At 33.1% G+C, this 13,553-nt stretch overlaps 1 protein-coding gene across 1 annotated transcript in view; it reads left to right on the top strand.

The window, feature by feature from the left end:
- Positions 1 to 13,553, top strand: part of timeout (circadian regulator timeout) — a 471,418-nt gene that overhangs the window by 445,681 nt on the left and 12,184 nt on the right. Inside the window, exons 12-14 of the mRNA XM_089632410.1 lie at positions 8,977 to 9,027; positions 9,989 to 10,073; positions 12,651 to 12,849. Coding sequence (XP_089488536.1) covers positions 8,977 to 9,027; positions 9,989 to 10,073; positions 12,651 to 12,849 — 335 coding nt within the window. The remainder of the gene's footprint in view (positions 1 to 8,976; positions 9,028 to 9,988; positions 10,074 to 12,650; positions 12,850 to 13,553) is intronic.

Here is a 13,553-nt window from a genome sequence, read left to right as displayed (position 1 = left end):
AATGTATAAGGCCTATGAAAACTGCTTTAAAGTTCAAAATCTCGTACTTACGAATCTATTTTCGGTTATGATTTTATTGTATAATGTGGCAAATAAAGTTATTTATAAAATGATCGGAAAAAAATTAAATATTTATTCCTGAACATCCACAAAATGAAATAAAAGGCACTTTTTGGCCATGTTTTTTTCTTGCATAAATCAAAACAGGCGAATGGTGTTAAGCGGGAATTTAAGCCTTATCGCCATGTACGTAAGGTGTGTTATTGATAGCGGCCCAATTTAAAATAATACACAACGTAGTGCATCGCCTTAACACCAGAGCGCAATTCGAGTTACCGGCAAAAAGAAACGGAATGGTTCCCTTTTAAATTTTTATAACATATTTTTATAACATTTTTATAACACTAGCTCGGTTTGCCGTGCTGATGGCGGGTTCAAAAATTGTTTCCTTTCTATTGGGTCGCCAATATGTGTAAAATATCGACCGTTTCGATCCGAAAGCTAAAATAACAGTAACGTCAATTTTTTGAAAACGTCCATTCGAATTTCTCTTCGGTTTTCAGGAACGAATGAATGAATGTAAATGTTGGAATCGGAAGTTAACCCACTTCCCGACGTTCGATCTAGCTGAAACTCGGCAGATAGAATCGTTGTCGATGACAGTGCATTATATATTTTTTTATTTATAATCATTTTTTTGGCACTCATGCACCCACACGTGCGCACACGCATTTTTTTCTGATGTTGGATGACGTTGCATTTAAAAAATAAAAATTTACTCCAGTTTTATCCATATAAATAAAAATGTAAATGTTCCTTTTATTTTGTAATATTGGTCGAATGCAACATTGTGTCAAAATTTTAAAGTAATCGGTGAAGAAGTTTCGCAGATTTATGACTTTGAAAAAACGAAATTTACATTTTTATTTATATAGATTATATAGATGTTACCTGTGATGAGTAAAAATGTGCTTTTAAAAAAAAACAGTGTCATCTGTTGGACGTAAAAGCAACACGCGCTATTGTTTCTCTAGCACAGACAGACTGAGCCACAGCAACGCGTGACGAGGTACAGCTAGTATAAACTATCGGTACTTTCCTTATTAGTAGCTTAGGTGTTAGCGTTGACTCCAGTTTCTGGGGAGGAAGGTTCAATCCTCGGACAAACCAAAAATATATATATATATAAATATTAAAATGCATTAATAAAAACAGATATATTATAGTAAAAAAAAGTTTATATTTTACGGGCTGATTTTTAACACTTTAAATTCATTGAATACGTGTGCAGTTGGGACACGGGAGAAGCTTTAATTCATTCCTTGAATGCATGTGCAGTTGGGGCACGGGTAAAGGTTTAATTCAATTAAAGCGTGTGCATTTGGGAAACGGGAAAAGCTTTAAGTCATTAAATGCGTATACAGTTGGGACACGGGAAATGCTTTAGTCAATGATTGCTTGTGCAGTTGGGACTCGGGAAAAGCTTTAATTCATTGAATGCGTGTTCAGTTGGGACACGGGAAAACATGCCGTATCATTATTGTTTTGAATTCTTTCCGTTTGTACTCAGATTAGAAAAAATCCAAAAACATTAATGAAAATAGGCAGAAACACAATACATGAGGATCCCTTATGTTTATTTTGATTAAGAAATCATAAAAAGCGGAAGAAATTAAATATCTACCTGTCATTATAGACTCAAAACTGAACTTCTCAAAAAATGCAGACTTTACATAACAAAAAAAAACTTTTCATTGCAGAATCAAAAACAAAGTTAATAAAGAATCATGTCAGATAAATTCAAAATTCAAAAAAATATTTATTGCATAAAAATACAGAGTACCAACAAAGGGTATAACTTATAGGTTACATCCTATTTCTTCCAACAAACCCAACAATATATTATGTAATACAATCATATCACCCCATTTCAATTACTGTTCCCGTATTCTTATTCTCTTCAATCAAGGTAAAATGAAAAATGCAAATACTGCAAAATAAAGGAATGAGAATAATATTCAAACGCAAAACGGATAAAAGACATGTTAAAGGAGCTAATTTTTACGACAGTGAAGCAAACTATACATTTGAATGTATTTATTTTTATACTTAAGATTAACACACTTGTGATATCCAAGGAAATTAAAAGAAAAATAAATTACAATCACGATACACACGGACCGAGAATTGCAAAGCAAATTAGATTGCCCACAAGGAAGAAACCAAGCACCCAGAAACCCCTGATATACCAGGCCTACGAATTTTAAAACAAAATCCCGATGACTTTGAAAATATGATTTATTTCAAAAGGGAATTGAGAAAGTATGTCTGTCTCAAATATTGATATTTTGTTTGTGATTTAATATGTTTAATTTTAAAGATATATTATGTTTGCCAATAATGTTAATTATATACATGTTTTTTTTAAATTATTTGCACCCACGACTATGTGAGCTAACTTAAGATTAATATATAAAAATAAATGAATTTACCACCAATTAAAACTAATTTACAAAATTAATGGATTGGTGAGATAATGAATGTCTGTAGGTATCGTTATATTTTATAACATGTCCCGATCGCGCGGTTTAATCTCACCTGCGGGATATACCCCGCCGAAACTCGATACATAAAATATAATTTCACGTTCCTATTGACTTTATTAATGGCCCATTATTAATTACCGATTGTTGTAATTGAACAAATTGAAATTGATGCTAAACCTTATATTATTACACACTCGATTGTATTAGGAAAAGCTACATGATTTATTTGATCGAAAATGGCCACCTTACAGGCTGGAAACGAAAAATAAGAAAGAATAAACTGGCTTAAGGGCAAGGTAAGGACAATTCCTTACCCTTAAGTAGGACCGAAATCGCCCTTCAGGTTTCGCTATAACCGTAGCTTCATCCAAACAGTTTAATACCAGCATTTATATGGGAGAAAACAAACCAAATCACAAGAAATCCAAACTATATTCTTTCGTTATGTATATGAATTTTATAATATTAGTATCTACATGAATCTGTTATTAATGAACTAAACACATCGATACATTTGAAATAATCAGTTTTCTCTCTTGGTTTCAATTGAGATGTTGCTTTGCTGCCTTATTTTCGCAGTTACAGCCTTTTCAGAAATCGATTGAAAGCTTGAGGGTCCAAAGTTTTGTAATACGTCTTCCAACACCCTCTTGCGTTTGGGGCCTTAATGATTATATTTTCCATTAAACCTTCTATTACCACCGTTCCACGACAACTAGATTAAAGAGGAGGGGTGAGGCTAGGCGGTAGCTGCGAGCAAAGCTCACCTTCCCATAGTAAACAAGGTAAGGCTGCAGCGTGATGGAAGATGGACCAGGAGATAATACATAGAGCAGATAACATGATTATACCAGGGAAGGGTGGAGTCAAGCCATTCAATTCGACGTCCCGGGATTTAGACCAATACTTCAGGGGGATGGGATAGATTGCTAACACCGTCAAAGGGTAGCTAACCGAAGGAAAGGGTGCTTTGCTGTCAGTTTTTCTGATTTGAATCAACAGAGATTACTTTTAATGATATAATTAGACTATACCTGATACATCAGGGGCCTAGAGGTATAATTGCAGATTTCGGTTGATCTCTACCTACTGGAATATATGATTCCATATTGATGGCTTATAGTTAGAATGTTGTAACTACAAAATGTTAAGATTTGGTAAATTGCAAAAAAAAAGATAGAAAAAAGATATGTAAGTAACGAATATATTGAAGTTTAAGGAAGTATTCTTGACACTCGAATCATATTTTTTGTTTTAAATATATATTGTTTCCAACTACAAATTTGTTTTTATTCTATCATAGCTTAAAATTATGTTTTCTAGATACAACATTTTAACTCTAAGCCATTGATATATTCCAGTAGATTATTTCAAATGTTTCACTATGAAGATGGAAGGTTCTCACATCGAAAAGCGTAATTAAAATGCATTATTGCGGTGGATTGAGATATTTTGGTGGTATTTAATCAATCAATATTTGAAAATATCCAAATAAACTTGCAACTTTGTTCTGGAAATCCAAAATATTAAGCTCAATAGGTCTCGGTATCCGATAGTTGACGGCTACATCAAAACTATTTCTCCAAAATCCACTTTTTTTGCTGTAATACCTGACCGATTTCATTAATAACGCGCGCAACACGGTATCGCATCTACATATATATGTATGAACTTCACTATAATCTACATATAGGCCCTAATGGTGGACACTATAATGCAGTCCGAAACGTTGGTTAAAGAAGGAGAAAATTGTAACACGGCTTAGTAACCAAACAAAATTAATCACGATAGTATCTCTTTTTTTTGTTTTTCATTTTCATTTTGTTCCCGTCTTCTTTTTATTTATTCTATTGCTGACATGGATAATATTGCATCGCACATCCCGCACTTGCAGCTTGAAATAAAACCTTTTTATTATTATTATTAAATTTGAATTCGCTTATTTAATATTTTTTAAGTAAATGTCTTAAGGTCGTAAATAATCTATTAAGTAACTACCTTCTTGAACGTCCTCTTTGGCGTAATAGCAAAAGCATTTGACTTTGAGTCGAGAGGTCACAGGTTCGATTTTCGCTGAATAATTAAAGATATCAAAAGGTTGGGCACTTTTTTACGTATTACAGTTTATGTATGAGTGGTGTAAGTCTCTGTATTGTGATGTTCCTTGTCAAGAGGAATACGCTAGCCAAACATGTGTGTATTCATAGTGTGAGTCTAGAAACGGTCGATTTTAAAAGAAAAAATTTAATCGAGGGGAATCTTAGCCATAAATATTTTTTTCAAGTTATTCATATATTATATGCGTTCATTCAGACGCCTGGCAGATGTTAAACACCGAAATTTCCCAGCTAGGCGCACCAAAAGGTAGTTCACGTCAAAATACATTTTTTAGTAGTTAACTCTTATATTTTTTTTCAAGAAATTAACAATTTTATTTTATTTCTACTCAAGCAACACTATAGGAAAAATTCAATTCATCCAAAGCATATTTTTGGTATTCATAATGTAAACCGATTCACAGTAAAGACTGAAATAGTGATTTCGACTACATTACTACAATTGCAAATTCTGTGAAAATATTCGCTTCAATAATATTTCTTCTTTCTGTTTGTTCGTCAAAGCTAAACAAAGAATCCGTATTACATAATAATATATCTCGTACTTTATTTCGTTGTTTTTCTCCAATATTTTCACGTTCAATACGACAGTTTCATCTACAGCGCTCCAGATTGCAATCTTTAGCGATTTTATTCTTGTTTTAGTAAGAACGTCGTTTCGACTACACAATATCCCCCCTGACTGCTCTGTAGATAAAATCTTTTTTTGTTTGACAAAGGATATTTGTGTTTCTTATTCTCCCTATCTTACAACACGCGACGTTAGCTGGAGTCGTGTGTTTTATAATAGTACAGCAGTATTATGACCAATTATTTTTTAATGCCTAGGTATGAACAAAATTTCACTTTTCTCATTCGCTATCTTCCTTGAAATGGCTTTAGTTTAGTTAATGTTTGGTGACCAGATCCGAATAGACAGGTACTTCCGAAGAGATCAGCTATGTTTAGCTCAGAGTATTATTGAGTATTTTATGCTTCATAGTTCTAGTGAATCTTTATTCCAAGTTTTATGGCTTGATGGTGGTGTTACTATATGTACATCGAAGTCGTAATCATTAATCATCGAATCTCTACAAATTACATTACAAGCTTATGGAAAATCATGATTGTGAATAACCTTACAACCTTATAACCATCAGTTACTAGATGTTTCATAGCAATCGTAATCATTAATCATTGAATCTCTACAAATTACTTTACAAGCTTTTGGAAAATCATTGATTCTGAATAACTTTATAACCTTATAACCGGCGGTTACTACAAATTCATATCAATCGTAATCATTAATCATTGCATCGCTATAAATTACGTTACACGCTTATGTAAAATCGTCGATTTGGATATACCTTAAAGAATCTTAATATTAAAACCGGCGTTTACTATTCATCGGATTCGTGATCATCGCTTCACTACAAATACGTTACAAGCATACGGAAAACCATCGATCGTGGATAACCTTATGCTACGTACATATATTAAAACGTCCCAAGTACACACACACTTTACACGGCAACACGATAAAATACATTTAAACACCATACATACTAATTATGGCAAGCAATCCATTGGTTACGAGGGGAGCAACATATGTATATAATTGTCTCCCAGACGAAATAAAAAATGAAAAAAGTGTAAGTACATTAAAAAAAAAATGGTTCAGTTTTATGGCTCAATCAACAAAACAATGAAAGTGAATAATATCTTTGTTTAATTTATTTATGTGTAAAGTATTTGTTATTTCTAGTTAAATAAGTGAAAAATGTAATTTTCTTTTAGCTAGAATAAAGAAAATAAAAAAAATACGTACGCGAGCCGAACTGCCGAACTAAACCTCAACTTATGGGATAGGAACGAAGCAACCGCAAATTGCGCGAAACGCCGCTTGCTGTTGCTTCGTTCCTTTCCCGTAATTCGTGGCTCGGTTCGCGTTTCGGTTCGCAAATGTATACGTACCATGAGATGAATCTTGAAACCGGCGCGCTTCTACTATTCATCAGATTAGTAATCATTGCATTACTACAAATTATGTTATAATTGTACGGATATTCTGCGTTACGGATTCGTATATTATCCTGCGGTTACAACTCTTCGGAATTGCATCGCTACATTCTACGCAGGGGCAGTTATTGCCTTAGGTCAATTGGTTTTAGATCCCCCCAAAATTATAAGACAACAATAATAATAAATTGTGTTCATCAAAACAACTATTCTTAATTTATTTGAAATGTACCGCTAAATAGCAGGGTTACGACAGCGACAAGCAGTGACATCTATTGCCTATAATATGAGCTTTCATTCAATTCGATGGGTCAATTAAAATTATGTCCATGGCTTTGGCATCTTCTGTCCCTATGCGCGCCATAGAATAAACGAGATGGCACTATGTCTTTAGTCTAAGTAAAAATTAGGTACCGAAGAAAGCTTAGGGACGCTTGGGTCATGGCCGTGAGGAAGACAGCAAGATGAAAATTATATGTTTTAGGATATTTTGACATAAACATATATGTCGATTTTTCATTTTACACGATTGTAATTGTTTTTCAATTGGACAGTTTGGGAAAGGTTTGGAATAATTCTTTGTTGTTATCGATGTAGAATCAGGCTGAAGAATGAAACAAAAAAAACTTAAAAGGCCATTGTCAAATAGAATCGCAAGTCTCAATTTAAATGGAATTGATAATCGTTGCATCGCTTCGCCCAATGGAACCTCCATACTATTAGCTTTATCTATGGATACTGCGGACGGGCGTTTCAAGAACTTATTTTATTTATTTTATGGTGTGCACAAATAGTTATTAAAACGTATCTTCTTAAAAATAATTGTATTATGAGTCGCGGACTCATGGCGTACCTACCTACAAATTTATACTGATGATAATATTTGGGCGTTTTTCAGAATATCAAATAAAGATTGGTCACACAATTTTTTAAATGACCTACCACGCCTGGCTCCCTAGAGCCGCCTCTGATTCTACGTTATGTTATCATAGAAAATCTACATCAGTACAATAAATTGTTTCTTTACAATTTGCTTCCTTTGCCCCTTATTCACTCAATGTTCAATGTACCCTTATAGATAAGAAACTATGGGTCCATATGGAGGAGAGCATTTGTCCGTTATTTGCTAGGATAAACGAGAAAGTACGAGAGGAATGCTTCGCTTCTATTGTGTTCAGCCTCGGCACTGTAACTTCGGCATTCCATGCAATATACCTACATGGGACTTTTGAATCGAAGTCTATACTGGTTCACAGCAATCTGTTAGTTCGCAAGTTGACTTGATAAGCTTTAAACACAAATGTAGGGTACCCAATTTATGTATTCTGAACATGAAATAGGTTGTGGTGAAAGTGTAGGCATATTATTTTAAGTCCTCGCTGAAAAAATATTCCAATTATCACATTTGATGTAATTTTGTACAATTTACCCATAGTGGTAAATACCATCAGTATCGCCCTGGAGAAAGTACATTATTAATAATCGAAACGTTGCTTATAGACGGAGATAACTTACTGATATAAAATATTGCAAATTTTTTTTAAATTTGGTCAAATTACTCGTATTTCTGTTCAAAGCGTGACAGATTTCCTAAAAAATCAGTGAAACAAGAATCAGTTGTGAGGATATTCAATTTTTTTCGCATTTCGTCTTTGTATTTATTAGGATGTGGATCCAAAACATGTGTTCCGATAGATTCTGAATTTACTGATATTTTGTCGGGAAATGGCGTGCCATCACCTTTTTAACAGGATTTTAATAAATCAGTAGTACTCATATTTCTTCGTGTAATGACAAATTATATAATAATGCTATTATATATTTGCATCTTGTAAGATTTCGACTTATTTTCGAAACATTTTTTGGTATCCGATGGCTTTACTGTATTTTTCAACGCTTTTTAACAGGCGGCCTATTATACATCAATTCCATTATGTAAGCCTTTACTAATCCAACTTACGTCGTTATCTCCGCTGATAAAATTAATAATTTATTTAATTGAAATGGGCTTTTACAAAGTATCACAGCTCCCTCATGATACGCTTACGAATTCGTACGTGAAGATACAATACGCACTAAAAAATCGAATGCACTTTGCTGTACCATCTCACGGTTTCTTCTCATTAAGTGATATACAATTATCTATATATATATATACTTTTATAATATAAGTTCCAAATCTCTGATTTTTTTGCCTATGTAAAATCCGCGATTCTTTTTAGTGAAGTTATTCAACGTATGACTTTTTTGGGTGTATGTATTTTTTCTATCCATGTATAAGTAATTATTCATTCATTTTATTTATTTTGTTGCAGATATTCCTCGGGAACAGAGTGAAGAAGAAAGCAACAATGAAGATGATGAAGGTAAAAACATAAAGATACTAATACTAATTCTTTAAAAAACTAGGTTTGTGTTTTTACTGCAATTTATATAATGTTCGTCGTAACGTTAATTACTTGATATTTTATGAAATTCTACTTAGAGCTATAAAAAATATTTAAAACCTAATCGAGCACTGCAAAATTTTAATATATCAACAAATTATTTAAAATAAAACTAAGTTTGTACTTTTTGCTGTAATTTTTTCAATTTATAAAATGTTAGACGTAAAATTAACGAATTTATATTTTGTGAAATTCTCCTTATAGCTGTCGCTTTCTAAAGAGAATGTTAAGTTAATCAATTCAATGAGGTAGCTAAACAATACTGCGAATTTTTTAAATACTTACAAAGTTCCATTAAAAAAACTATATTTATGCTTTTTAATGTTTTTTTTTTTCAATGTAAATAATTTTAGTCGTAAAATTAATTATTCAAGAGACTCAAAAAAAAGAAAAGACTTTAAATTAAAATAAAGAAATTTAGAACAAAGCTCGGCAAGGCGGATTCATTTCCTTCAAATTTTTGTTTGAGAGTCGCTAATACATATTTAAATATTACAATTTGTGTTTTAACTCATTAGGTAAATTAAATTAAATAAAGTTAAATTAATTCCTTGTTATTTTGCGGAATTCTCCTTAGAGCTGTCATTGGGAGATTAAATGACATTCTTAAATAGAATTTCAGAAGTGATGTACCTAGTACCTAAATGACATTCTTAAATTTAAAAAAATATTATTCTCATTATTTTCAGAGCATATTCTGAATTTTTGTCGACTTGTTAAAATAGTTGGTGATGTAATGAAAAGGAATGATTCCTTTCAAGCATTTTTATTTATTTACAAAAATAATATTTCAAATAAACTTTTTGTGATTTTTCACTGGTCGCTTCTAATATTATAATACTGCAATGTAATCGTTACAATTTTTTGTTTCAACCTTCAGATAATGATGATGATGAAGAAGAGGAAGACGGCCCCAGCGCCCATATCGTCGAAGCCGATTTCAAGTTCGATGATTTCGTAAACAGGTACGGAAATCTATTAATAAAATTATTGTTAATTGTTTCGTCATCGATTGTGGTTTGTTAAAGCCCTTCAAGCCCCATTTTTGGGGAATGTTACTTTTCGGTGATTTCATCTTGAATGTTCTTCATAGTAATTTATGCTTAGGTTATTTCAAGAAAACCGTACGCAAAATTACTCAACCCCATAATCTAAATAAAAATGTAAATGTTCGTTTGTTCAAAATCTTAAATCTCCAAACGTTCTTCACCGGTTGCTTTCAAAGTTTGACAAAACGTTGCATTCGAATATGCGTGTGTTTTTATGTAATGTTTTTTTTTAAATAGCGCCATCTGTTGGACGTAAAAGCAACACGCGCTATTGTTTCTCTATCTGCACCGACAAACTGAGCCACGGAAAATCGTGGCGGGATACAGCTTGTCATAAATAGAATTGCATTATTTTACATTAAAAAAAATTTAAAACATTGATTTTAAAACAGTTTTATATAAACTTCAAGATTTTTAATTAGTTTTGCTTATTTGAAAATATTCGTTTTTATTGTCTCCTGTATAATTTTCATTTTTTGGTTTGAAGTGTTTTACCAAACCACAGTCGGTATAATATGGAAATGGTATGCTGTTGAATGCCTTGGGTATTCTGACGAAATCTTTCGATTGTTTTAGGAATTGAAAATTTACTCTTGTCAAAATAATTGGCATTTTCGAAATGGATATCGCTTCGGTTATGCACATCTCTAGTATCCCCCGTAAAATTATATTTAATTATCCTATCAAACTTGTATGATTTTAATTGATCTTGGAATATATATAATTGTTTCGAGAACTAATCTAAGATAATTAATAATGCTTCTCGGTATTATGTGTTCGATATGTTGAGTGATCTTACATTTGATATCAATATTGTAGGTACAGCAAAATTTAATACGAAATCAAGTAACTTAGCCGTTAAGTTGAAATCTGTTTGTATGATAAAGCATAAACTTTCGAACCTTAATGTACCATGAACCATGAATTTTGCACAATTTTTTTTCTCTCTGAATCTATTTTAAACTGATAATGTAATTTCAATCACGAGCTGTAGAGGTTTTTAATGTGTATATAATTGTATATGGGTTACGTACAACTTAACTACAGAGTAGATTGAATGAATCGATAAAACTCTCAAATAGTGCAAATTTTGTTATTGTGAAATTTACACAGCCTTTTTGTGTGCCTTATCTGTAAGTGTAAATTATATGCCGACGCAACTATTTTCAGCTCGCAACGTCATTTCCATCATGAACAATTTAATGTAGCTCTTATCATTTCTTGTCCAAAAAATTATACATATTTTTTGTGGTTTGCAGTTTCTTGTCGAAAGAAAAAAATTTGCACTGATGTGATGCTAGCTGACCGTGATATATATATTTTATGTGTATTTAAGACTCTAAAGTTTGATTTAACTTTCGGCGGCCATATTTTCCAAAATGCACCCTTCCATCTTCATTGTTTATGACGGCGTACGGCAATATGGTGCTATCAGCTTTGTCCCTTAAATATAATAGTAATTTTATTACTTTGGCCAAGTTCCTTCTCCGCTAATTTGTTCGCCTATAATAATAATACATCAAAGTTAATTGTTCCTCCGTCCCCTTTATTTCCAAAGTTTTACTTTTACCGCGGCCCGAAGTCTCAACCATGGCGGCTGGTTTGGTTTGGAAGCGCGAATTTGTTCAAAACTGAGTCACTGTCGACTTTCAATCTTTTGGCAGCGGGATTTTCTTGGTCGTTATTAAATTTATTTTAGTTACAATTAGGTTCTGCAATAATTAATACAAATCGACGTTGTGCTAGCGGATTCTTGCGGCATACTTGAGCTTACTAGTAAAATTGAAATTGAACAGTTTTGACGGTCTCCGTGGACAAAGGGTAAGGCTCTCGACTATGAATCCAGAGGTCGCAGGTTCAAATCTCGGCATGCGGAAGCAAATTTTATTTGATTAATTTGTGAGTCTTACAATTAATTCAGTATAACTCATAATTTATTTGCGGCACGTTCCTGAGTGGGAGATACTCTCAGTACCGCTGTGTTGTAAGACCACCATTCAGAATGAAACGTTGCTTGAAATGGCTTTAGCCGTGTTTGATGACCAGATCTAAATAGCCAGGTACCCCCACCTTCTTCCCCTTCCCACTACTTTCAGCCTCACAACATTATCCCAATTGTGGATGTCGTAGTGTCACTGGCTCCAGACGGTTGGGAGCAGTTGGAACTCTTGTGCATTCACATAAAATCAAATAACTGTATATATTATTAAGTTACTAATTTCCATAGCCTTAGAAAAAAAATTACAAAAAAGTCAAATAAGTATTTTATAAATACTTACATAAAGTAATTTTCTGTTTATTTTAAAAATACGTGTGTATCTTGGTCGATTTAACTTCTAAGCACACGAAATGGATAGTGGATGTCGTGGAGAACAGTTAGAACTATTGCGCAAAATAATCCATTCCCTCAATGGTATTATTCCCTCTGGACATTTGGAAATCTGGTACGGTATCACAAAAAAGTAACCTCTATTTGAACCTTTATCTATGCAGACTGGTGCACCCGAAGGTGATAAAGGCCTGCACGACCTTGCTGCGGGACTTCGATAAGAACTCGATGCACACCAACCACTGCATCATCAAGCTGCTCCACCGAGTGGCCTGGGACTGCAAGACACCCTCCATGCTATTCCAAGCCAGTCTCTTTACCACATTCCAGAGGATACTCAGCTCGCCACTCAATCAATACAAGGTAAAAAAAAATATCTTAATTGTTGCGGTTTCGCATACTGTCTCCACTGAACATAAAATCTCAAGTGTGACCTATTTATATTGTTTATTGTTTATTCACATTGTATCATTTGATTTTTTAACCTCACCAAGCCTGTGTTGAGGTAAATAATTTAGTAAAATAAACAAAAGTTACTCTAATGTTTCTACAAATAATGGGTACATACTAAGCTGAAGGAAGCCAATTCATTATTATTTAGTAAACATGTAGGGTGACCATGTGTTGATATTTGATTGAAAATAATACAGGGTGTATCGGCACGTACACGACAAACTTTAACCAGCTATTCCTTAGCACATTTGGAGTAATAGATGTTATGGGCACTTTGCTGTCCGGTAGCATTTTTTTTTTCAATTAAAAACAAAAAAATTAAAAATTTCCACACTACATCACTGTCATTGGCATTGCTTTTTGTGTTCAACAGCTGTTATAAGCAAGTATGTCGAAAAGCGTCTTCGCTCTTTCGCACACACTAAATGATAATAGTTAAAAATGAGACGAATGGTGCCGTGCCATTTCGTTGTGATTGTAAAAGTGCGCCAATATAGGTACACACGTGCATTATTCAACGGAATTCGAATAAAATATTGCCAGATGGGTTTTCAAACTTTGACAAAGGATAAAGCAGTGGTGACATGTGGTGAATTTTTTTATTAAAAAAAAAA

Source organism: Hesperophylax consimilis, chromosome 6 (assembly GCF_061612785.1).
Source record: "Hesperophylax consimilis isolate HC1 chromosome 6, BYU_Hcon_1.0, whole genome shotgun sequence".
NCBI lineage: Eukaryota > Metazoa > Arthropoda > Insecta > Trichoptera > Limnephilidae > Hesperophylax > Hesperophylax consimilis.
The sequence above is the reverse complement of the archived record's forward strand: the minus strand, read 5'-3'. Positions and strand labels throughout refer to the sequence as shown.